The sequence below is a fragment of the Limulus polyphemus genome, unplaced genomic scaffold (assembly GCF_000517525.1).
Source record: "Limulus polyphemus unplaced genomic scaffold, Limulus_polyphemus-2.1.2 Scaffold157, whole genome shotgun sequence".
NCBI lineage: Eukaryota > Metazoa > Arthropoda > Merostomata > Xiphosura > Limulidae > Limulus > Limulus polyphemus.
The window spans coordinates 936,393-964,331 of record NW_013665767.1 but is presented as its reverse complement, the minus strand read 5'-3'; the positions used below and the strand labels follow the sequence as shown (position 1 = coordinate 964,331).

Sequence of the window (27,939 nt, the reverse complement as noted above, 5' to 3'; positions counted from 1 at the left end):
GGCTACTCTTTTACCAACGAATAGTGGGACTGACCGTCACATTATAACGCCCCCACGGCTGAAAGGGCGAGCATGTTTGGTGTGACGGGGATTCGAACCAGTGACCCGCAGATTGCGAGTCTAGTGCCCTAACCACCTGGCCATGCCGGGCCTGTACTTTAGCCTCACACTCATTAATAAAAAACTTAAAAATTTGCAACTTCTAAATATATACAAGCAGGTTAATGTTTATAGAATGTCTCACCTAGCACTAATATTTTTGTGTCATATTTAGTTAAAAGCTTTTCTTATAAAAACAATCAACTGATTCTTAATCAATTTCAGACTTTTAACAAATGGTAAGCTTGAAAAGAAATATTCTTTTCATTATGGTTTTCTTTTTTTGCTTAAAAAACGTCCGAATATTGTGGGTGAAAAATAGAAAAACAAAATTTTTTTGGCACTATAGCTGAGTCATAAAGAAAGAGAATTATTACAGATACAAGTAACCTCTCAGTATAGCAAATTAAACTTTCTATATACATATAACCAAGTATATGAAATTGAAACTACAAAACTTCTTAACAGTGAAAGTAAAGATTAAAATTATGCTATTTACTAGGAAAAAGACCTTTTTTCTCAACAGTCACAAATGTCTATTACCACAACCAATAAATGTATTTTCCAATATTTTAAAAATTTTAAGAAAAACAATTGAAATAAAACACAGTCACAATCTATTTTAAGAACTTATAAGTGAAAGTAAACATAAATATATCAACCACACAACATCTGCCATATCCACTGCTGATGAAGCCTTTCACACAATGCCAGGGCTCATCATGCTATCTGGGATATGACAGACATTTTAGTAGATTAGATGCTATTTATATTATCCATTTGAAAGAACAACAAGTTACAGTGTGAACTAGATTAAGTATTAAAGCGAACTGTAAATTATCAATTTTATTTGAGTCATTTAGAATTAGGGTAAGGATTAATAATTAATTATTTTATTTGAATTAACTTTACTAACATCCAGAAGAACTGCCAAACCAGCAAGTATTGATGTATAAACAGTGAAAAATAATATTCAACAAATGTTCGAAATTAAAAAAATAAATAAACACTTGACCCCAAACTCTGCAACATATATTGCTGTAATCATACACTTTTTTCCTTTTTTGAATCAGATCTGTGAAAACTTTTCTGTGCAACACTAAGCAATAGCCCCATAAGACGAATGGATATCAGATGAATTACTATCAATCATAGTAGCATCCTCAACTGCAACATGTCCATTTTTAGAAGAAACTTTTTGAAGCGTTTTACTAGAATGCTGCTGTGTGTTGTGTAAAACCTCTTTGAAAGAATCACGAAGTCTTTCATAAAATGTTTTTTCCAGTAGCTCATCAGGTTTCTGGAAATCAAAATCTGCTACTTCAATCTTTTGTTTATTCTGCTGCTGTAGGTGATAGGTAACACCAGTAACTATGATAATGATTGCCAAAACAGTACATGACACTGGCACTATTACCATAGATAGCTGCTTCTTTCTTGAAACTGTAAAAACGAAAAATAATTGCTGCTTTGATGGGACAGGGAACACTTATTTCCATTAATCTCTAATTTACTATAATTATAATTGCTAAAATAATTTAGGACAGTGAACATGTAATCTGAATTAGACAATTGTCAAGATACTGATTAAATAACCTTTTAAATTAAAATACTGGCAAACAGCAATTGGCTTTCACATAACTTACTTGCTAGATTGAACTTTAGAACAATTGTTCTTATATTATTTAGATGAAAATTCATAGTGATTTACTAAATGCTTCTGTCTGTACCTGTTTTCACATTACTTTCGTAGAATGATTAATTACTTCTTTCATATAATAAGTCAAAGATTCAATTGCTCACCATCATATATTTGGACATCTACTCCTTTTTGAAGATGAGCAACATCATTTGCAATGTACATCCCTATGTGGTATGAGCCAGGACTGGAAAAGTAGTGTACAATGGGAAAGCTGCAGTTGGAAGTGACAACTGGCTCTGGGCAGGTCAAGTTAGCTGGTAGTTCCCCTGTGTCATATACCTTCCAACAGTACTCATATGGTCCACTAAAAATTAAGATATACATAAATATAGTTCAGTTTACATTTGCCAGATTAACCACATTTCAATTATAAAACCTGTACTCACACTGTACACATACCTGAAAATGAGTAGATGAGAGTATAAAACAAATTATTATTTTTTGCAATGATAACATTTTCTGATAAACTTTAACCAAATGTACACTTAGTCGGTCGAATGGGCCAAAAATATATTGGAGAAGAAATGTTAATTATAATTCCAATTTACCATATGTATCTACACAAAATCTGGTGAGCTTTTAGTAAAATGTATAAGTCTTTTGTAAACAAAAAAAACAGATGTGTTATAGAAGTATGTGTACTCAAATTATGTTTGTGAATTGATGATGTCAGTCTGACTCAGACTCTAACAGATTGGATTGCAAGGTAATGTTCATGTGAAGAATAAAAATACTTTTATCCATCATTCAGTTTCAGCATTACATTTTCCTAACCTCTACAACCTCCAAAATGCATATCTACGGTTTTTTCAGTATCCCTGTAAACTGAATCTGTTATTTAATTTTCTTTACCGTGAAATTTTGGTAAATCACCAGTGTAAGGTAAAATGATAACTGTGATATAAATCCATAATACTATGTAAGATAGCACTCTGAAAAAGGTCATGGTGTGAGCACTTTGATTCCCACCAATTCATATCAGGTTAATTACGTCTCCTGATATGTAATCTTTATTATAATTCTCAACATCTTCATCACAGCAATTTTTACTATTCATACACATGTACTCTTACAAGTTCAAATGAGTTATTTCCAATACTGTTATAGAATTCAAATACATAATTTTACGTATTGTTATTCATGAAAAAATGCCCACAAGATTTGTTTTGTTTTTTTACATCTATCCACTGCTGAACCATATTATGTGAATTTTAAAAAATTATACAAAAGGAGAGATAAACATTCTGATGAAAGTGTAATCAGAATATTAATTGCAACAAAAACTTTACTTCTGAAGTTAGTTATGGCTAAAGTTTAATCCAAACAAATATACTTAACATCTTATATAAATCGTATACTTTTTTTAAAGATAAAGAACAATTAAGCGAAAGTGATACAAATGTCAATTAGTTTCTGGTAACAATGTTATGGTGTAAAAATGATTACAAATATAATTATAACAAACTCCTTTATCTACATATAAGTTAGCTTCAGCAAGGTTACAGCATCCAAACAAAAATATTTTGTAGATAAGGGAATGTTGCATCAAGAGAGCTGACATTTTATGATACTGTATAGCCTAGAGGACATTCATTCCCACCTTTGATACCCACATAGCATCTTGAAAACAACAGATTAATGTCAATTCTAGCACTGTTACAACTGTTTTTGTCTTGAAGTGGTGCATTTTTGTAACATAATTCAATAATAACCATGTTCTAGAAGAAGTCTGAGATGAAGCTTGTCCAAAACATAACTGATTATTAGAGCCTGGTACCAAACAGGTATGACTACAAGTAAGCCAAAATAAACTGGCTTTACACTCAAGCTTGTGTGTTTCTAGGTCATGATGGTATATCCCCATTTATCATAGAGCCAAAATATTTATCTGAATAACATGAGTGCATAATATTTGAAGTAAATAAAATTCTTACATATAAAAATATATGTACATACACAACTTAGATGTATATTTAATAACAAATGTGCATTTATGCTAATTAAAATAAAGAAAACCGTTACTAAGTGGATATACATTTCAAAATTCACCAATAACATGAAACAATGAACAGCATGAGTACAGCTAATGTAAACTCCCTGATTAAAGTAATGTAAACTAATTCATAATCAAGAAGCATTATTAATACAATAAACAATTCATCTGTACATCAAGAAGTAATTAACAGCAAATATCATTATTTTTTTTGCACACATATTCTTCTCTCTTAATTACTTATATGAAATTAAGTAAGGCTCAGTTACAGTTAAAATTTGAATTTATAAGAAAATTCATTGGATAAAAGCTTATTTTGACAATCCTTGTAATAGCTACAGCAAGGGTGAACCAATTACTACATCAAATAAAGAAGTTAAGAACTCTAATAATTAATCTTGATTTTTTCAGAGTAAAACTCTCAAAATAAATTGGCAACTTTGACAACTCAGTCAAGATCAGAGATAATCTAACTATTCTCGTTATTATACTGTTGGTGAAGGTAGAAAAATTTTTTTAATCATTAAACCATGCATAAAAAATGACCATTACTCACAAAACACAAGTAAAAACAATAAGAGTCAGTCTCAACATAGGGAGTTCAATAACAATAACAAAAAAAAGAGGTATGAAGTATAACTGCCATAGTGGTTAAAGAAATTGTATAAAACTTAAGGCCACAACTACAGCATCAAACATAAGGAACAATAAAAATTAATAGCAACAGTAGCCATTAGAGTGATGATTAAATTTTCTTATAAGTTTGGTGAATACATAAGCTAATTTTCTAATTATTATTCAGGTCCAAGATAAATGCTTATTTTGAAAAATGACATTTGCTACAGAACAATACATGTAGATCATTCTTGCCTTCCATTACAGCTAACTTCCAGAATTAACAGATCTCCATGTTCAAGATAAAGGTTGCCATTCACGTTGATATTTCCTATAGGATCTAAATTCCAAAAAAAAAGGTCAGTATTAGTCTGAAACTAAATATTAACATTAAGTTTAAAGATAAATACTGCATACTTTCAGTAACACTGCTACACTATAAAATATCATTTTGAATCTGAAAAACAAAGAACTATTACAAAAAATTGAAACAAATATAAATTGTAAAATATTAAGCTGAAGAAATATAATATTTTGGCTCTTTTTTTTCTATGAGGTGCATTTACATTTTTGGATTTTGTTTTAGTAGAAACCTAAGTAGTTTAAACAACAGAAAGCCAGATTTTCTTGTTTTCTAATCCTATGTAATACCTTGAATACTGTGTTACCTCAAAGAATTATTATATGTTACACTAGGATATGACTTAAAACAAAGATATTTTATGCATATCACATTAATCTCAAGAGCATTTTATTACTCTGGCAGACTGGTTTATCTGCTACTTATAGTTACATGTATTCTGAAAAATGTATTAAACAATGCTGTTTTGAATACTAAGTATTTCTTATTTTGTCTGTACGTTAGTATCTGTATCATACATGAAACATATATCTATAAATAAAGAGTCCATCTAACTCCCATTATGTAGGAAGGGAGTGATAACATCATATATATAATAACTATTAGTTTATAATGACAACAGAAATTGTGAATTTATATAAATATATATATAATCTGGTTTTAAGAGTTACAAACTGTAGAACAGCTCAGTACCCTGTAAATAGTTATCTAAAATTATCATAGATATAATATTAATAAAACACTTAGATCCCTACATTCAATGTTACACTGAAAAACACAACAGATTCTATTATACAATTTTTTAAATTTTGTTTAAAAGAACTTTGATAATATGTTGAAGAGAGGATTAAAATTAATTAACATTTTATAAATACTAAATATTTCTTTGTGGCAGCTTCAGAATTCAACTGATGACAACTTGATACTTAATTATGTATCTAGAATTTCAATTTGCATCTTTAATATGCCAAAGCTAGCAAACCATGAAATATTTTACACTGGAAAGTGTAAAACATCAAGCATAAGATCTATAGTAGCATTAACTTCATTCTTAACTGATCCAACACAGATGTGTCAAAAGAAAAAATATTAAAAAGATTACAAATAGCTTTTCTTCTGCTATAAACCAATTCTGACAAGGACTTTTAGCTAATATCAGAGCCCACCAGTTTAGATATAGCAAACAATCTTAGTTCAACAGCTATTCCTAAGTAATATACTGAAAAATAAAGGTTAAAAAATATGGAAAATGAAACCTGGTGCTGCAGCTCAATCACTCTTATGGCACGTGATATTGAGAAAAAAAAGCCTTGTTGCAGCACATTATAGTTGAAATGTTTTGCTCATAAAACCTATACTGTATTAGATCTGCTAACAATTAAGTAGTACGAATTACTATGACTGAAACTGTAATATTTAAGATATTGAGATGCAAAAAAGCTGAAAATTACATAAAAAATGCACCTTGTTATAAAAAAGGTTAACTGTACCTTTAGCAATAACCTGCTGGTTTAAAAAACCCCATCTTGTATGACCTCTAAAGGAGAAATTAGTTTTGTTCTGAGTCTGAGAGACAGGAGGTATGAAAGCTACAACAGTTACATCAATTCCATATCTGCCAGGATGTGAGAAATTGTAAATTAAACTAGGACCTGCATCAATAATGTTATAACCATCAATCTTCCATGAGTAAGAAATAATAGCATCATCTAGAAAACCACTAGGATCATGAAGAGTAACAGTAAGATTGGTTTCTTCTTCTGTTGACAACAGAGGTAAGTCTGACTCCTGTTCACTTTCAACTTCTTGGTTAACAGTAATGTGTCCAACCAGTTCATCTGCATGAAAAAAAGTACACTTAGGATAATAAGCAATTAAATAAATATTTATTCAGTAGTTCATTTACAAAAAACTATGAAAAAAACTCATCCCAGTAGGTTCTGGCTTATCTAGAGTTTGTAACTAGAATAAGACATTGTATACAAGCAAAACCATGAGAACAAAAACATGTCTGAGCCAATTAAATATCAATAAGCACAGAATCATTTATTCATTATCCACATTTCTGATCCTATGATTAAAGGCATATTTCAAATGTTTTGAATACCAAGTATTAAAAACAGACAAAACAGTGATAAATCAAGAATACAAATTCCTTCAATACTGTTAAAAAGTCACATAATTGCCATCACCAAAGGAAAGTTTCCACAAATGTTAGCTGAACTATAAAATTTAAATTACTTTATTTTTACATCACATTTCACAAATATGTTACCTATTAAGAGCTTGAGATATTTGTGAACCAACTTACTAAAAATTTTAATGACTCAGCAGTTTAACAACTTATTAACATCCTAACAAAATATTCATTCCAAAGAAATCATGGAATACAAAATATAGCTGGTTGGAGTTGATTATGCTCAAGTCTTGATTCTCTTCAAGTAACAAACTGCATTAAGTTATCCAAGATGAATTCAAATGCTTTGCATGCCTAATTCTTAATAAATATTATTTCTCAGTAGTTACAGCTTTTGGTTTGTGGTGTACATGTACTTTCAAGTTAGGTTTTATAAGTTTCCATTCTTCTAGAGTTGATTGAAAGGTTCTTCTGGGAATTTTAAACAAATGTTATTGTAGAGTTGAGTGAAAGGCTTTCAGGAACCTTAAAGAAATCTTTCATTTTTGTATAGTTATTGAGGGAAATGCCTTTTGCAAGACAATGCATTTTACTCTAAATGCACACATACACAGTTTCCATTAGTATTCTAACCATTCTAAAAACATTAAATAATAAATTGCACAAAAATCATTTATCTAAACTAACTCAAGGTAAGACCTGCATCCCAAGAACAACACAAGACTATCCAGTTGGCCTAACCATCAGGAATGACCTACTATGGTGCGGTGACCTGTACTGCAATTCCCAAACCTATTCTCCACAAGTTATGTCTTGTTGATTTATATATATACAAACACACAAACACATACAGAATTATTAACCTGTTATTTAAAGTTAATGATTTTTTTGCTTTAAATCATATTTTCAAATCTTCTCAGTCAGTAGAGACAAATAAATCACTTCTTGTCTAACTAATGTTTTCAAATAATGTCAGCCTTTATTAAGTTAGTAACATAGTTAAAAAAGCTTCAACCAACAACTCTACAAGAATATGTTTGACATTCCTAGAAAAATGCTTTCCACTTTGTTTAACACACTTACAAAAGCTTTAACTCAAAAATACTACAAATATAATATTTGTATAATGTGCTTGCAAAAGTCTTTAATTTAACAACTATACAACGAAAAGGTTAGTTTTCTAAGCTCAAAGAAGTTTTTCAGTTAACTGAATATGCAAGAGGTTGGTACAATGGACCTATTCCATATTAGAGAAGGAATGTTGATTATAATTCCAAATTTACTAAGTATATCTATACAAAATATGGCAAACTTTGAGTAAAATATACATATCTGTTATACATAAAAAATCAGATGTGTTACAAAACTATATGTACTTAAGATTCGCCTGTAATTTGACAACATCAGTCTGACTCAGACAAATCAGAAAACAAGTCATGTGAAGAACAAAAATATTTTTATCCATTGAGCATTTTGCATTTACATAACATCTTGAGCCTCCATGATGCACATCTACAGTTTTTTCAGCATCTCTGTATGTTGTATTTGGTATTTATTCTTCTCTACCACAAACTGTTGTTATATCAGCATTGTAGGGTAAAATGAACAGTTGGTAGCTTTGAGATCAATTACATAATACCATGTTCATTGACATTCTGTAAAATGTCACAATATGCACATTTTGACCCCCACCTGTGTATATAGGGTTAGGACTCTACAAGAAAGGATTATTTCAACATAAAAACCACTTATCAGCATATCTATTAAAATAAAACAATGTACCAGAACAAAAAATAACATGTAGTCTTTTCAGTTTAAACAACCATCATTTTAAAAGCACATATAGCAGAAAAGTTTTTTTTGTTTGATTTATATATATATATATATATCTACAGAACTATTAATCTGTTATCTAAAGATAATTACATTTTGCTTTATATTTCCAAATATTATCAGTCAGAAGAGATAAATATGTCACTTCATGTCTAGTTAATGTTTTGAAATAATATCAGCCTTTTGTATATTTGTAAACTTTTTTAGGTAAAACAATTTTTGAAAGTATTACCAATATTAGATATAATGTTAAAACTTCCCCTTTCACAGTATTTGAATATATGTAGTTCCTGAAATCTTTTTTTCTTGTCAGCAACGAAAGAACATGATTATTCATTGAATTTTTACATCACAGTAAGTGATGATCCTCATATATGGTATATCCTGGTATATTTATATAGTAAATACTGTACACATACACACACCTTAAAATAACCTTGTGCTACCCAACATGTCAGCAGGATTTTTCTTACTTATGCAAATGTAATTATTTTGAACATTTTTAAACAAAACTACATGTATTTTAAGAATAGAACAAGAGACTAGTTATTTCCAATAAGAAATTGTTGATAACCGAAAAACCTGTCATTAATCATACATTCACTCGTAGGAGCTTTATCACTTTAATGTCCTTTCCATCCTTCAATTATGCATTGTCTACAGTTAAGACCATGCTAATTAATGATATCAAATACAAGAACTTTCAAGTATCTAAGAGTTTATCATCATAATATAGATAAAAGGATTGTTAAAAAGACCAATATTTAATTTCTACAATTTTATACCAAATATATTTTTTGAACTATGTTATTACATAAATATTTTGTTTATTTTTTAAATATATTTTATAAATAACTATGCAAAAACAATAACATATAAACATGTATTATTTTAACTAGCATTTTAAAAGATGACGCCAGTAACACCTACATGTTTTTCCAAACCCACATATCTATTCATTGCACAAGATAGTTTGATTGTTTATCTAAACAATTGTGTGCTTATTCCAAACAAAAGACAATCCATCTCACAGAGAAATGTAAAGCAGTAGTTTCTGCTTGCATGCAGCTGATAAATCATCTACATGTAGAACTTTGGCTAAACTCCAAGATCCTCTACTGTGCATATCAGAGAAGAAACATTCTATCTAGCCATCTGTAATCAAATTAATTCAAGGCAACATTAAATCTATCTCTTGTTCAACAGTATAAGTTTAGACTGTAACCAGGTTTGTTTTTCATATTTCATTTATAAATCTGCAGTCTTTCAGGAGAATCCTGTTTCAAAAATATTATGAATTAAAAACTAACAAACATTCATAAAACAGTTTGGTCTGAAACATTACAGACAACTGTCATTATATAAAGGGAAATTTAAAACTAATCATAATTATTTCATTTATACTATTTACTTAAGCATATTATGTTTATTTAATATATTCTTTTATTTACACATACACAATTATACAACCTTTTATACATATTGAGACATGATCCACAAATATTCAGACATCATTAATAAAAAGGAATGTGTCATAACATGAGCTATCACCAAACTTTCAACTAACCATTCCAAATCCCTTCCTTTTACCGTCAAACTGATCACTAAGTCCAATCAACCAATCTGCCCATTTTAACATATTAACCTAAGCCTAGCATTCAATCCTAGTGACCTACTTAAAACTTAAACCCCAAAGTTAAGTCTTGGCAGTATCTTTAGATGCCTTATCAAACCTCTGTACTTATCAATTAACTCCTCTGACTTACCCTTCCCTAGATTATCAGTCCCTATGTGCACAACAAAAAATACATGACTTACTTATCAGTTATGTCCTTCACCACTGACCTTGGATAGTATTAACTTAATCTTTTATCTCTATTTACACCACAGACTATTCTATCCACAACCTTACTAACAAATCACTTATAACTGTTATCTCTTTAAATTTTACAGTACCATTCCGTTCTTTATTTCCATTCCCCTTCTTCATAAGCTAATAAATGAAAGCTTAAACATATTATCTAATGAAACATGCTCTCTAATCCTAAATGCATTATTCTGAAGTTCCTCTCCGAGCCCTGTTGCCATTTTACACAATTTGCACTATATTTTTCAACCTCTAATTTCTCCTCCAACCTGCAAACATGTTTTACATCCTCACTATTACCCTCTCTTAAAATGCATACTAATCCAAAATTTTCAAACAGAATCCACTCTTTGCATCTATCAAACCCCACAAGTAGCATGTTCTTAACACCAACACAATTCATAACCATATTACCCAAAAAAGAGAGTTAAACTAGTGTAAAAACTTAATATACTTAGAAGTTAAATCTAACTTTCACTCACTCTATGAAGTATCCAACACTATCATCTTTATATAGAAACCATAGGCTATAAACTTGTTTTTCTATTTAAGTAGTTATTTGCTTATAAATTGTATTATCACTATAGAATAAACAATATAATAGATAAATTACACAAATTAGCACCCAGACTCTAATTATGGTAATTGAATTTTTTTTTTTACCAGAGCACATTTCATCTCTCATTTATTTACACTGATGGGTAAAAACTTTTAATACAACATATCTATATTGTAACTGATGTTTCTACATACAAGTATTTCTCATATTGCTTAAAAACCAAGTGCATACAAATTTGATTGTTTTAAGCTTTTTTAATAAGATATAAATACTGTAACAAAGTAAAAATAAATTTTCATTACTTTTAGGTACAAAAATAAAAAAGAATTAGCAAACTGTTTTGACTTCAACACAGTTATGAGAGTTGCAGAGTAGGAATTGTCCTTCAAATCCTCATACATAGTTTGTATATCCATCTACCCATATCTGTTTATCACTTGTCTATCCATCTGTCCAGCTTTATCCATAGTTGACATATCCATCTACCCATATCTGTTTATCACTTGTCTATCCATCTGTCCAGCTTTATCCATAGTTGACATATCCATCTACCCATATCTGTTTATCACTTCTAATTACTTGCATTACATATACTATTTTTTTGCAAATCAAATTTAAATGTCTTTGTTTTGCCTGAACTATATGGGAATAAAGAAATATTGATAGCTTTAAAGATGGAATACAGAAAACAGTACCCATGGAACCCCATTCTCATATATTTTGGCTAACAAGTGACTTCCAAAGTTTTCCTGGTATCTTATATCTGATATTAAGGATGAAAAGGCATTCAAATACTATAGTCACGATGGGTATCCTAAAGTAGGGTGTTTGAACTCAAGAAACACATTTTTACAGTTTCAAATAATTAAAAATGTATTTTATTGAGTTAATTAGTATTTTTTGCAACTGCAAGAAAAATAGCATAGATGTCACATACAGTAACGAATAAATGTGAGAGGGTGTAGAATCTCAAAGCTCTGAGAGAAATTTATAAAATATACTGCCCTGCAGAGGAGTAAAAGCAAACAATTATTCTGTAATATTAAAGTGCTTGTGAGCATTGAAAAATTTATAAATTAAAGCTTATTTGACAATTCCAAGATTCCCAGTTTCAATATTTTATCTTTTATTGAGAAAGTGTTATATTTAACCAATAAACCATCTTCTTCAATGTACATTACACTATTCACAGGAATACTTGTATGCAGGGTTAAGCACATGTACTCAAGACATAAAATTATAAGTTGTGTGTGGTGCCAAGTACTTTTAAAACATCACATCAGGCATATAACAATTTAAAAGAATGTGTCCAACTGACTTGAGAAATGTATGTCATTTCCAGCTGGTATGAATGGGAGTATAATCTGAATGTAAACCAAGGTCTTGTATTTTTACACTATAAATTTAAGGTTTTGCACCCCAAAACAACTGCAAATGTGGAGTTTCTTTTGCTTATACTGTCTGATTTCTACTAAGTTGTCATACAAACTGTTGTCTAACCAAGATTTTAACCTGCACTTGACATATACAACAGAAAGTTAATGCAATTTAAGGGAATATTTAGATCAAAATAGTTATCTTACTTGTTTGTAAAAGTGCCTAGACCTAGACTAACATTAGTAACAATGAAACAGCACAGATGTCCTAATATGCCACTCAGAAGGTCCAGATGTAGGTTTTAGCAATGTTGGTCGAGACTTGAAAGTTACAGATTCAAGGTTTATGTTCAATATCATTGCTAAAGCAGAAGCTTGACTTCCTGGTAGTGTATGGTTCTATAGATTTATGCAATCCAAGTACAAGGTTTAACTCTAGATCTTAGATAAATCACAGTACATCTATATGTGGCCTCAATTTGATAATTATGCTCGTAGGCACTCACATCCAAATCTACCTACAAAATGGCTAGCCTACTAAGCTCTAGGTTTCAGTCATATGGCAGTAGTTGCCTGATGAAGGTAAGCTTTAAAACAAACGTAAAACAGAAGAAAATAGTGGCAATGGATATGCCAAAAGTGGTAGTGGTTGTGACAAATATGAAGTTGGTCATGATAATGTAAGGTGTTTGTTTTGAATGATCATGAGTGAGAAAAAAACAATAACTTAGCAATAAATGGACACAATTTTTATGCAGGAAAGGTTTTTGACACCTATAACATTTTGATGACTTTACTTGGATGACACTTTGAAAAGAAATAATAAATTACACTCCTTGTACAGTACTTTAAATATGTACAAAGACTGTTTATATAATTATCTCCTTTGAGGATAGCATATATAATGAAACATAGCTATCTAACTGAGATATCTTTATAAAAATTAGTTTAACTTGCCCAACTTAAGTTTCTAGTAAAAAAAAAAAACACGAACTACTAGCATTCCTGCTATGCTTCTTTGGTGTTGAAAATCACTGGTATGATTTGGTTCATTCTGAAGAATGCTGCTATAAAATTAAGTTTTACTGACCACCTTTTCCTACTACACATTGTACAATTAGAACCATGTAGATCATAAAAAAATAACAACAGAAAAACATATAACATGTTTAGTATGCTTTATTAAAAGATAAATAAATACACTCTACAATATTAAATTTTTTTAACCTGTTATTATTTACATAATGTGTAATTGTGTGTGTCTACCTCAATATTTGTGGAGTAATAAACTTTGTTTTCTCCTGCACTTTTGCCACTTTAAAATGAAATACAAAAAACATAATTTGACTGTGATCAACTAGGGTGACTTCAGTCAATGTACTTCTCTGTTTATAAGCTTTCATACACTTTTTCTGATAAGTTTAAGAGAGAGATGTTTTAAAGACTTGACCTTAAAACATGTTTCTTCAAGCTTGAAGAGGAAAGATTCACAGGTGCATTAAAATAACACTGTTTATGTAACCCAATATGACTGACAAAAAAAATTCTCTTGAAGCAAACACTTTACGTACAAATATCAATAAAAAAATTAGAAAGTTTTAATATATATGTATGTATGTATATACACACACACACAAATACATATTTGCAGGAGTATGTCAGGTAAAGGAAAAACTGTCTTTAACCTAAAATATTACACACAAGCTCCTCAGACTAGAAGAACCAGTATCTTTATGTGTAAAATGCTCTTCAATATTGAAAATAGAAAAAACTGCTAGGGACAAACATACTATTGTACTTGTTAAAAACTTAACCTAAAAGATAGAAAACATGTAAATAAGTCCATACACAAACTATAACTTTATGCACAATATTAATAAAGATAAGGCTTAACCTAGTTATATTTGGATATGTAAACTGTCAAATAACTATTCCAATTTTGCTGATAATTTTCAAGTAAAAAGTTCTTGACTTTTAAATATTAAGAAAAGTTCCAAACTTTATGCAGTTTTGTAAGTTCAGCCCAAATATAAGATATTCAGTGTCTATGGCACAATTTCTATGCAATGGAGTCAATACTGGGAACAAATTATTGTACAATTTACTTTTCTACATTTTATTTTAGCTAAAAAAATTAGTGCAGGAAAAAAATTCAGTATGATGCTTTACTTTCATGTATAAATAAGTAGGTTTTTGTTTTAGCTAGCAGTGAATCAGTCAGTGTTTTGTTTTCAGTTAGTGGGTCAACCAGCTATGAAGTTGTACAAGTAAGTTTATTTTTATGCTAGTAGAGCATAGATATATCTATTAGTATAGATATAAGTTATTTACGTAAACTTTTTTTTCCAAATACCATTTTAAAAAAAATTACAAATTTGTGGAACCTCACTTGGGCAATTTAAAAACAAAAATCCTATATTTAGTATATCTGTAATACATGGCCTACATGTTGCACTATATATTACTCTGTACATGCAGACCTTGATACTTGTCTGACAATTATTTATCTAAGGACCATGGCCTCATATCTTCTGTATGAATCTTTTGTTTCTTAATGGTTTAATGTCAATTTAAATGTCTACTTCTGCTCCAGTGTCCTACATTCACTATAGTTAATGGGTATGCAATGTCCATGACAAACCTATATACTGTGATGTGGTGGAGTTACTGCAACATTGTATTCATTGTATACTATCACTGTATACTAATGATGATTATGAATTCACTTGTTAATTTTGTATGTTTTGAACATCCACTTGAGTTTTCCAATAAATCAAAATAGAAAAAACACAACTGAAGATGAAATAATCTGACTGCATGTTAACTAAGAACAAAGACTAAAAATCACATTCTCAGAAAAACCCATGTAATATTACATTTCTTGTGAAAATATGTAAGACTCAGTAGTGAAAGGCAGCCACCAGATGGGAAATATTTCAGATCTACATTTAAGTGTACTAAATATACACTTATTAACAAAAATTTAAACTGCTTACAATATATATATATTCTGTGTACATTCTTTGAATGACTTTTTATGTAGAGAATCTTAAAACTTTGGTCAATATTTTTGTGTAATGGAAAAACATATAAATTTATTAATGGCAATTTATTTATAAATGCTGAAAGAAAATGGATAAATAATGCAAATGTTCAGTTATATAAGTGAGACTTGTTTCTTTAATTATTAACTAATTGGAAATAACAAGTTACAAAACAAGATATAAATCAGACTAATCTTAAAACTAAGTTATTTACAGTAGAAAGTTTTCAAAAAATGCACTAGTGCAGTGATAATAAAGTGTGTGATTGTGGTTGGTACAAATGGCATTTGTTTGACAATGTTGTGTATTATTTTTTTTTAAATTTTAAGTTAAAGTGTAGAGACTACTACGAATCAAGCTTGATTAAGTCATTATTAATAATATATTGTAAAATGTTTTTATTGTGATTCATTAAATTGTACTGACAATACATTGTTCTTGTTGACAACAGCAATCATGAAATTAAAAACATAAAATATCAGAGATGCTTAATAATTATATTACCAGTCAGTGATTTGAAGCTGATTATTAATATTATTATTTGAACTGTCTGGATAAAGTGATATATGAAAATAAATCTGACCATTTCTTTCAGCTTTTTACTACTTGTAAAATACATATATAAGCACAAAATACTGTTGTACCATATTTGATATAAAGTATAGTATACAGTTACTGAAGATTTCCATACAATTTGTATGTTGATTTATCACAGCATAGTAATAATGAGCATTGTTCAAATGTTTAGCTACATGTAACACCCACACTAGCAACCACTATACCCTTGTGTCTACTACTTTCACAAACATAACTAAAATTTTTGATGTAATATTTTGGAGAACTGTTTGAAGAAATTATATCTAGATTCATAAGGACACAAGAAAAAGTGAGGTGACATTTGGCCAACCCACATCACACCTGTTTCAGTGATGACACAAAAAACACTTTTTTACTAAGGAAAATAGGCAGTATTTCCATTCTTTATTACATCTTTTTTTTTAAAAAAAAGACTTCTTGTGATTTATTTTACAATTATATGTAAATATATTTGATACACATACAAACCACATATATATACAATGTAATGCACATTTAGCCTAAAATTAGTTGACTACTTAAACAATAATTATACTTTGAAATACTGCCCCTATTGTGCATATGGGAAGCTAAAACAGTTTAACAGTCTATTAAAATAATGTTGTAAGCTATATTTTTCATGTTGTAATTTAAATGTTAAGAAGAGGGCATATGAAATTAAGATCCAATAGTTTAATAGTGCAGGTCAAGAGTCTTATAAAAATTTGGACATTACATTTTCTAGTAAATTTGAAAAATAGATTATGAATACATGGTTCAGTGAAGTATCAAAAATTAGTTTCTAGTCAGTAAAGTGGATCAGTCAGAGAAGGTTTTTGTTTTAGCTAGCAGTGAATCAGTCAGTGTTTTGTTTTCAGTTAGTGGGTCAACCAGCTATGAAGTTGTACAAGTAAGTTTATTTTTATGCTAGTAGAGCATAGTTAGCATAGCCGCAAATGTGGCCTATACATTACCAAAGTGTTTAAGCTTATTGAAACATTAAAGGAAGAAATAAACTAATTTGTTATATTACATGAACTGGACATTGCATTATTTTAACCAAATAATTTAAATAAACATGCCAAAAAAAGAACATTATAAAGATAATATATAAATACATATCTTATCTATTTACAGAGAAAAATTAGTGAAGTGTCTAATTTATCAGTAGAAACATTGAATGTGCTTTATTTAATGAAATTAGGTCATATACTGAAAAGTTTCTGGTACTTCATATACATTTGTAAAAAGCATCAAAGTAAACAGATACAAAAGTACTTACTTGTCAAAAAAAATTTAGTTCTTCCAAAGGCTACTTTTTTATCAGAAACATAAAGTCTATCTTCATACACAGTAACAGTCATTACATAGCTTCCTTTCTCACAGTCTTCATCTTTGAACAATAATGGAAGATTGGCTTTTCTGTTGGCTCTTACAGTGTGTCTGTGTTTCCCTTGACAACTGGCATTGTGCATAAATATGTATCTATATTCATCACCTATTCCTGTATTATTGTCCAGCTTTGCAGTAAAAGTGAGCACTGAACCAAACACTGCTGGACCATCATTTGACACTTTCACTCCTATAGGTAATGTAAAAATATTATAATTAATAAAAAATTTTGAAACATATGTTCAAGTGCAATAACAAAAAACTTCAACTTACATGTAATTAAACAATTATACATGTAAATACTTTATAAAATTGAAAAAAATATATTTACATTACTTAAAAAAATAAACTGAACAGTACAACTGGAGTTACAAAATGCACATACTAAGTACAGTTTAATCTCAGACCAACAAGAGCTAAAAATAACTATAAAAACTTGTATAACTGGGAACCATCATCAGTGAAATATTAATGACTTTTATGTACTCTCTCTCTCTCTCTATCTTCATATTTTTTGTAATTATAATAAAGACAATTATTAACTTCATAAGTATTATCAAAACATAGTTGCACATCAACTACTGGACACTATTAAATGTGAATTCATTAGGCTAGTTTGAATGATACACATTTCCCTAATGATATGTTTATTTTTCACACCTATTTTAAATCATAAACATTCTTATTTCTATTGAAGTAATTATATGGCATGATCAGTAAAGTTCCAATGTCATCCAGACTTGGCATATTCCAATACAGCTAAAAATGAGAAAAGTAAGTTAGTGCAAAATAAGAACAAATTATCATTTTACACAAGGAAAAAACCTATACTGTACAAAAGCTAAAATGTGTGGTTCAAAAACATTAGAATGCTTTGCTGCAATTGGGAAATCAGTTATTTTCTGCAACTGGAAGCTTAATATCAAATATGGCAGTGTTAACTGAAGAGTTTCAATCCAATTGATTCAAAATGTAACCAGAAAAAAATACAGAAATAAAAAGTTAAAATCAGTAAGAAAGTGACCTACATGTAAATATTGTTGCCAAAATGCCTTGTATTTCACAGCATTTAATTTGAGCAGGGTCACAAATCTTTTTTTTCAAGAGAAAAAAGTATATTTCACAAAAATTCTATTACAACATATGTGATTGCTACATAAAAATGAGAAGACGAAGTCAAGTGCAATTAACATGACATACTACCTTCCTCTCACAATCCCATTCCTTTTATTTAGAATTTCAACCCTATTTTCATATGTATACTGCAAAGGACCACAAAAATATGAAGAATAATTAGAGAGGCCAACATTCATTGGTAAATGCAACATGACTCCACCATGCAATTCCAACATAACCAATTTTGACAGCAAAAAATCATGAAAAACATAGAAAATCAAAAACTGTCTACATCACTGCATGGGGCCTGCAAATTCACTGTAAGTTGGTTGACACTGAAACATTGAGCAAAAGACAAAAATTCTCTACATCTCTGTTTGGGAACTGTAAAAAAGTATCTTTATACCAAATCCCACGTAACTTGGCCGAAATAAGGCAGAGTAATTGTAAAAAACAACAACATACAATTATGCTTTTTGTGGTCTCTTGACCCTACTATAATTATTAAAAATGGGAAAGTCTAATATTTTTGTTTGTCAATGTGTATAACCTGTAGAAAAATATATTTGTACCAAATCCTATGTAAGTTGGTCAAAATACAACCTCAAAATGATTCTTTTTTAGTGAGCTCTGATCCTCCTTAAAAATGGGCAAATCTAACATTTTTGAATGTCAATGTGTTGGGTGCATGAAAATTTGTATTTGTGCCAATTTTTGTCTTAATTAATGTACATATGACTGCACAGAAGCCCAAAATATAAATTTTTGGATTGTTTGGCTGCTGACCCAATAAAATCCTGAAAAAAAGTCTAAATCAAAAAACAAAAAAGGTATCTGGGCATATTGGATCAAGGTATCTGGGCATATTGGATCAAGGTATCTGGATATATTGGATCAAGGTATCTGGGTATATTGGATCAAGGTATAACCCTACCAAGTTTCTATTCAATCCACCGAGAAATAAAGGAATGGAAGTTGATTGAAAAGTGTTTGGAAGAAGAAACAACAGAAAAACAGTATGTCTCTCCAAGAAGACATAAAGAGGACAATATAGTATAAACTAAAGACACTTTTGGAGAATCCACTTCCAGAGGAGCTGATTTGGTAAATCTGTCTTGTCCATGTGAGGCTGAAAATTTTATTGATATTGTAGGGGATTGTCTTCTTATTCAGCATGTCAGGAATCCTTCTAATTTTAACGAGGGTATGTTGTGTGCTGTTAGTTCACTTTCATTAAACCTTTTATTAGACACTGTGTAGATATATAGTTGTGAAAGGTATCTCTAAGTTAAATCTGGTTACTTTTAGTAACAAAAGGGTGACTCCTATGGGCTAAGTGACTTTAAGCCATTTTCTTAATATATGCACAATACGGGTAGACTTGGTCTTTCAAAACTGTCCTTATATATCCACCTCAAGAGGAAGAGAAAAGAAAAATTTAAACCCACTCTTTATTTTTCAGCAATAACTTGCTTCCCCTCTTAAGCTCATATAATATGTTGCCTTCATTACTACTAATGGCAACTCATTTTTTAAGCTAATCACCCTATTAGAAAATAACTGTTTGAACTGTTATCTAGTTTGTTTTCTCCAAACCTTAAGCTTGTATCTTTTCAACCTGTTTTCTTCAGGATACAGTACAAAAAATCAGTAGAGGCATCTACACAATCAATCACTTGGATATTTTTTGTAGGGGACCACCCAGTATTCCGAAGACCCAATAGTCACAGATTTTTGGTTTTCACAAGTTAAAATTGAAATAAATAAATAAATTTGTAGGTCCATAGTAGAAGAATACAATCTCAAATTAAAAGTTTAAAGGATAAATCTTGTGGAAGTTTTAGGGACCAAATGCTCCAGAGAGCTTTCTCTCATTTTAAATACAAACAACAGAAATATTTGAATTGACGTTGTAGTGTACAGTTCCTTACATTGGCTCAGTGACAAGATTATTTTATGAAGCTTTCAACATGTTTAATGGGTAGGAATATTCATTGTTATATCACAATGGAGTAAGAATCTTGAATTTCCATTCTCTCAGAAAAGATAGATTCCAAATCCTATCCTGATGCATAAGTATACAGGTTCTGCAGCTAACACTATACATGCATACAAGAAAATAACATCAGGGAAATGATGATAAACATTATCCAACCATTCCTGAGAAATTGCAACCTTTAAGTCGTATCTTGGGGAGTTTTTGTCATAAAATTCATAACCAAACAATCAATTTCAAATTTTAACTGTTAAAAACAAACAAAAAACTTCAATCTTCAGGCTATTGGGCCTTTGGAGTAAATGACCCTCGGACTAATGGACCATCACCAATAAGATCACTTCTTAACCTTCTTTTCTCAAGAAGAAATAAGAGATCTTAATCTGTCTGCATAAAGCAACCCTTCCTTTCCTGGAATCATCCTCGTAGCACTCCTATGAACTATTTCCCAGTAAGTCACTATCTTTTCTTAGTTGAAAAAGACCAAAACTGTAAACCTTACTCCAAGTGAGGCTTAACCAATAATCTGAGTAGAGAGATCATTAGTTTTAGTTACCCCATTTGACTTACAATCAATAGGTCTATAAGTACATCCAAAAATCACACTAGCTTTACTACTAGTAACAAAGCACTGCTTTGATGGCTTGTGTGACTTATCCACCACTATACCATAATACTTTTCTTCAGTCAGACTTATGCTATTAATTTCCTCTCTGTATTAAATAATAAATCAAACATATTACCACATTGGCCCAATTATAGGGTGATCTTGAATATAAGGCGATCCCCCATTTTCAGAAACCATGGGAAAGAAAAAAAAAGATAGTCGTAACATCCTTTTTTTAGGTCTGCAAAATCAATACTATAACTGAACAGCCTGCAGGTGGATTAGTTGCAAGAATTAGTGATGACCTTAAGCAAACATCTGCCTCGCATGAGCATGCATAGACAGATGGTATCTGGACATTAAGGAATGCAACAGGCTAGTGTAGGGGGGAAGGGGTCTGTGGTCGGCCACAATTATAAGGTGACTATGAATATTACAACTCAATTATTAATAAAAAACATTGCCCTATAATCGGCCCAATAAAGTACTTTGTATTTACTATGATTAAAAGTAATTTGCCAAGCATTTTTCTAACTTATCAATTGGTTCAAGTCATTCTGTAATATAAACTCAAAACATTTTAATGACATCAATAAACTTGAGTAAGCTAATAATTTTCCCCCTATCCATACCAAACACAAAATAAAATTTAAGGATAACAAAAGACCTGCGAGTCCACTGAGGCCCTCACATCCACTTAACTAAACCTTGAAAAAAAAAACAAGGCTAAAAGCTGGTCCTTATCATTCATATATTTATCAAGCCTTTTCTTAAATTTAAATTACATACACCACATCTGAAAGCAACCCATTCCAAAGATCAACCACCATGACAGAAAAATAAAGTTGTCTTAGCAGAAAATGACTCTTAACATGCCACAATTTATACTTGTGTCCCCTAGTCTTACCATTTTCACCATAAAGCATGCAAAAAAAACAACAATAATGCATCGACACTATCCCTTAACAATCTTAGCCATCTCAATTAGATCCCTCTCCACTCTTCTTTTTTCAAGAGAAAACCATTCCAAGATATTAACCTTTCTATCCCAGGTAAACAAGAAAAAGAAAAGGCCTAAGCACCAATTCCTATACACACCATTAGTTGATTGTTTTGGATTTAATGGCACAAAGCACCAGTGTTATCTGAACAAAACAATAGTTTATCTATTTATGTATTATTATTATTTTTTATGTAAACAACAAACATAAAAAGTAGAAGTATAAAATAGAATATAAAATTGATTTTCTTTTATTATCAAAAAGGTTAAAACAATAAGTAGACTTAAAAAGGCATATGGTCTTTAAAAAAACAATGAATAAGATCAATATGGACAATAGCCTTGTCCACTGTTAAAGGCACACCGTCATTCAGCATCACACACCATTAGTAACAAAAACACTGGCCAGTTTGACTGGAATATTAACTTTCCTGCTGTTTTTCACCTGATCATCCTACCAATCAATTATTCTTTCTTCACCTCACACCAATGTGATATTCATAGCTAATCTTCTGAATGACACCTCACCAAAAACCTATTAAAATGCCAAATACATCAAGTAACATCCTCGAAATAAAATAAACAGATTATTAAGGCAAGATTTCCCTTATAATATTTCCTCAAATGATTTTGTACAGCTTCTTTCATCAGGAATTTTTATGGCTACAGCAGAAGTAAGACTGAATGGTCTGTAGTTTAACTATTTCACTGCCATACGTGACTTTAGTCGAATTCCAGGTAGAGTGCCGAATGCAACTTAAGTTGAATTCCTGACATAGTTCCATTTACCGGTCTGTAATTTACTCCATGCCACACCTACACAGTTTTTAGGCAACCACAATATAATTTAGTGAAGTTTCTTCAATTGTGGTTGTTATTTTTGTGAAGTTCTTGACTTTTGACCCAATTTGAGGGCACTGACCGGAACCATGTCAACAAGTAAATGTAAACAAAAAACAATGGCTTGCCACAGAGGATGTATTGAGTAAAATAATGCAAGATTCAGACTCAGAATTGAGTGAATTTAGTGATGACGATTGGGAAAACAGTGACATAGATACCGATAATGCTGTAAGTAATGATAATATACATGATGTAACACATGGGGACAGTGATGTTATTGATGGTAGCCAAGGAGGCGTGGATGATACTGATCATGTGCGAGTCATTGATGATGATTATGACAATTATAGACCAATTTGGTGCCCATCTTATGCCAAAAGGCCTGGCCCTGTGATTCCACCTTTGCCTGACTGTAACCACCCAGTAGATTATTTCTACTTGTTATTCCCTCAGGAAGCATTTGAGCTTATTTGTGAGATGATTAACACCTACACCCAGGAGTTCTTTGATAATCCGGCAGACCTCCCTGATAATTCTCAGTACAATGATTGGGTTGAGTGTACTACAGATGAATTCAAAGCCTATGTTGGCTTGCAGATAATGATGGGATTGTGTTCCAAGCCAAGAATTAGTGATTACTGGGCAACTGGGGGTATAGCCCAGTCCCCTGGTTATCGAGATGTACTGCCACACAATCGTTACCAGCTGATCAGTTCGTTTCTTCATTTTTGTGAAAATTCTCAAAGGGTTCCACATGGAGAGGAAGGATATGTTCCTTTGTATAAAATTTCTCCCCACATGAACATTGTGAAGCCACTGTATAAGCAGTATTAGATTCCATGTCATGAACAATTGAAGAATCGATGATGAAGTTCAAGGGATGGATATACTTTTGTCAGTACATACCAAACAAACCCACAGGATGAGGTATAAAACTGTGGTCATTGTGTGAGGGCAAGTCGGGTTATCTGTTAGACTGGGATGTTTATATTGGTAGAGACAACTACCCTGTGGCACCAGAGCAAGGCTTGGGTCATAATGTTGTTATGAAACTGATGGGCAATAATGGATACTTGAACCTCGGCCACCATTTATATGTTGATAACTTCTATTCCAACCCTGGCCTCTTTGAAGCCCTCAAGAAACAGAGTACTGGTGCCTGTGGGACTGTGAGATTGAATAGAAGGGGACTTCCAGAAGATATTAGACCAGCAAGGTTACAGCTGAAGAAAGTTGATGATCCTGTTTATTACAAAAAGGGTGATATTCTTGTCTGCTCCTGGCATGACACTGCAAGGGTCAACTTCCTCTTGACAATCGATAATAATGGCTACACTTGGAAACAATTTTGATCCAAGCAGCTAGAGATTGAATTTAGGGATGTGAAAAAACCAAATGTGGCCTGCAATTACAATGCTTCAATGGGAGGAGTTAACTTGTTTGACCAGAAATGTACCAGCAACCCATATCAACACAAATGCAAAAAGTGGTACTATGCAATTTATCACTTCATCAGAGAGGTAGCACTAATCTACTCCTACATACTGTACACAACTGCCAATCCTAATTCAAGAATGGAGGAAAGGGAGGAGGTCGACAGATAACCCAGAGGATACAGAGAAGTGACTGACAGGGCATCACTTTCCAATGGTTTATCCAGATCCTAAATACAAGTCTAACTGTGTAGTGTGCAGTGAAAGTCCTTCACATCCAAAGAGGAAGCAAACCAGACATGGATGTATGAATTGTAAGAATGGGAGGGGTAATGCCTGGCCATGTGTCTTACAGACTTCTTTATGAAGTACCACACAGTCAAGCATTTCAGATGTTAGAAGAAAAAAGATAGCAAAACTACATTATTTTTCCTCTAAAATGTTGTGTTTATTGTTTTAATGTTCTTTTCTAACATTTGCAGTGCATACATGTGCATTTTTGGGTGATTTAGGAATTTAAAAAAACGTGTTTCAAAATAGGCACATTTCACTGGAAATTCTGGTACTTTAGACAACTTTCCATAATTATAATCCCTTTTAAAAATTACGTAACATTAGCAATTCTTCAATATTTTCAGGCAACTGATATACCAAAAGTTAAAGAGAGAGACCCATCGATCTACTATTTGACCTCCTTTAAAAACCCTGGCAATAAACAATGTCTGGTCCTGTTGCTCTATCTGTTCTATCTTTATATATATATATATATATATATATGAATATCTACATTACTACATTACATACCGTACACAACTGCCAACCTAATATCTCCCATAGTTGGTCTTAAAAAACTGAATATTACTTTTTTGGTTAGAGGATGATCTCAATATTCTCCTGTCACATTGCCTTTCTTATGTTGTGTATTGGCATTCATGAAGCCTTTGGTTAGGTTCTAAATAAGAGATTACTTAGAATATTACATAATTTGTGACAAAGTTATGAGAGAAAGAAAAAGAAAATTGGCTTGATAATACAGATTAAATGGGGGTAACAAACAAGTATTTTTCCTACTAGAAGGAGGTATTTTGGAGTTATGTCTGGGTGTGTTTTGGAAATTTCGTTGTTAACTATTTTTGTCAATCATGAGAATAGCTTTGTCGGCAGAAATTATTCCAAATTATCTTATGATGTTAAGACTCTTGAAAAAAGTTGGTAAGATTTAAGTTTTTTAAAATTAGAATGATCTTTGTCTTACTGACTAAGCCAAAATGTGAAAAAATAACTTTCAATATTGTGAAGTGTAAAATACTTCATTTGTAGTGTGTAAATTTGGAAAAGATTAAGCTCCTATGTAACAGAAACACTGAAACTCTTTTCTTAATATTAGCTGTGGTGAAAACAACTAATATTAATAAAAGTTCTGTGATCTATTATACATTTTTTTATCCCATTAATCATAGATGGACTATTTATGTCATGAACACTTTCAAACACTTAACCAAGTCATTTCTAGTTCTTTTAAGCTCCAAAGAAAACATATATAAATCTTTAAGCCTTTTTCACAGGAAATTTATAGCCTTTCAATGAACATCTTTTAACATATTGATTACCTGCAGTAAAGCCCAAAGATTAAAAATGCAGTCTTATGCATAGTACTCTTAATAACCTTCTCACTCTAAAATTCAAAATATGCATAAACAGATCCTATAACCATATTTTCTCTTTAATTTTACCACAGTGCCATTAAGTTTTGAAAAACATCTTTACACCACTGGGTGTTAATTCTAGTGCTCATATATTTATAACATATTCATTTGATTATTTGAACTTTAATATTAAACAAATTATTCTGTTTAAATTCTTCTTGTGACAAATAAGTAGCTATGAAAGAGGATAGATACCTTAAATTGTCATATTTTGGTGATATATATTCGTATCATAGGTTCAACATAAACAACTCTGATAAGATCATGTTTAACATTATTCCTGTAATTGTGGAGTGTAATGAATATTTCAATAATTCCTCTGTATTTTTCAAGATTAAATGTTTTATTGACAAAGATATCAACAACAGTTTTAAGTGTATGTGTCAACTCTTTAATTAATTTTAAAAAAAGGAACAAGCACATTCAAAACTTACAACTTATATTAATACTACGACACACTGATACTGGTACAACCTATTGTCTTGATAGTCTTAAAGTTAATGATATACCATAAATTACACAGACCAGGCCCACCTGAGTTTGTTTCAAATTCAACCATAGTCGTTGAAGGTTGTAGAAGAAATCCTGCAACAGTTCCAGCCTGTAATGCAGTTAAGGTCAGGCTTAGCAAAAATATGGTCTTTGCATTTACGAGTACCAGAACAGCCACGAGCTGTGTAAGTGTCTTCAATTCACAAAACAGTTTGGACATTTTTCAAATTCTATTAACACTTAAAAATTAACTGTTTACGCTGCCCTGTAAATAAAATGTATCTCAGCAGTGTCTTCCTGCATATGTAAATCATTTTATTTGTTTGTATATATACGACCTATCGTCTACATTCTACGTCTTGCAGAGTTCTTTCCTCCACTCAAACGCCACACTTTACTAATAAACAAACCCCTCACTTTACTTTTGTTTTCGGTAGCTTGAACACTTACTTCACTGAGGCGGCGCCAACCCGATGACGAAATCGTAGGGTAACAACAACCAATCAAAAACACCATCGCCAGAGCTTTGAGATCGACATCAGTGAGATGTTTACAAATAAATCTTTGTTTGTTTGTAGTTAAGCGCAAAGCTATACAATGGGTTATTTGTGCTGTTCTATAATTATAAGTCCATAGACTTGCCACTGAAAGGAGGGCTACAAATAAATCTAATAATACAACATTGTTTTAGAATTCATTTGTTTTGTACAATTTCGCAAAAAGGTACTCGTGGGCTATCAGCACAAGCCGTCCGTAATTTAGTAGTAATAAACTAGAGAAAAGCAGTTGTTACGTCTCCGTTTGTTAATTAACTTTCCGTAACTTCGTTTCCGACGAAACTTTAGCGACACAAGTCCTTACTTAATAAAACTGGTTTATTCTTTCCGAATACAACTTTACGATACACTTAATTTCAATATTCGCGCTAAAACAAACACTATAACGAACGAACGTTAACTTCAACAATACCCTGTGACTACAGTTCAATTACTCCCTATCTACACACACGCATTATTACATTATTCCGTCACGTTGTCACCCTCTTTTATATACCAGTCTACCCTATATCTAGTAAATACTGAGCATTCGCCAAGGTACAGGATAGTTCTAGAAAATAGGTGGCGCCACACCAGTCACGTGACCTCGATGACGCAACACTGCCCCTCCTTAGTATTGTTCGTCCCGAACAATT

The 27,939-nt window shown here is 31.1% G+C and overlaps 1 protein-coding gene across 1 annotated transcript; it reads right to left on the bottom strand.

Moving 5' to 3' along the window:
• Positions 1–108: 108 nt before the first annotated feature.
• LOC106476607 lies at positions 109–27,159 on the bottom strand. The gene is made up of 6 exons (XM_013937254.2): positions 26,790–27,159; positions 17,445–17,744; positions 6,261–6,608; positions 4,665–4,749; positions 1,903–2,105; positions 109–1,542 (listed from the first exon to the last, which is right to left on the bottom strand). Exons 1-6 carry the CDS (start codon positions 26,965–26,967, stop codon positions 1,199–1,201), a joined length of 1,458 nt encoding a protein of 485 aa, XP_013792708.1. The 5' UTR covers positions 26,968–27,159; the 3' UTR covers positions 109–1,198.
• Between the last annotated feature and the right edge of the window lie 780 nt (positions 27,160–27,939).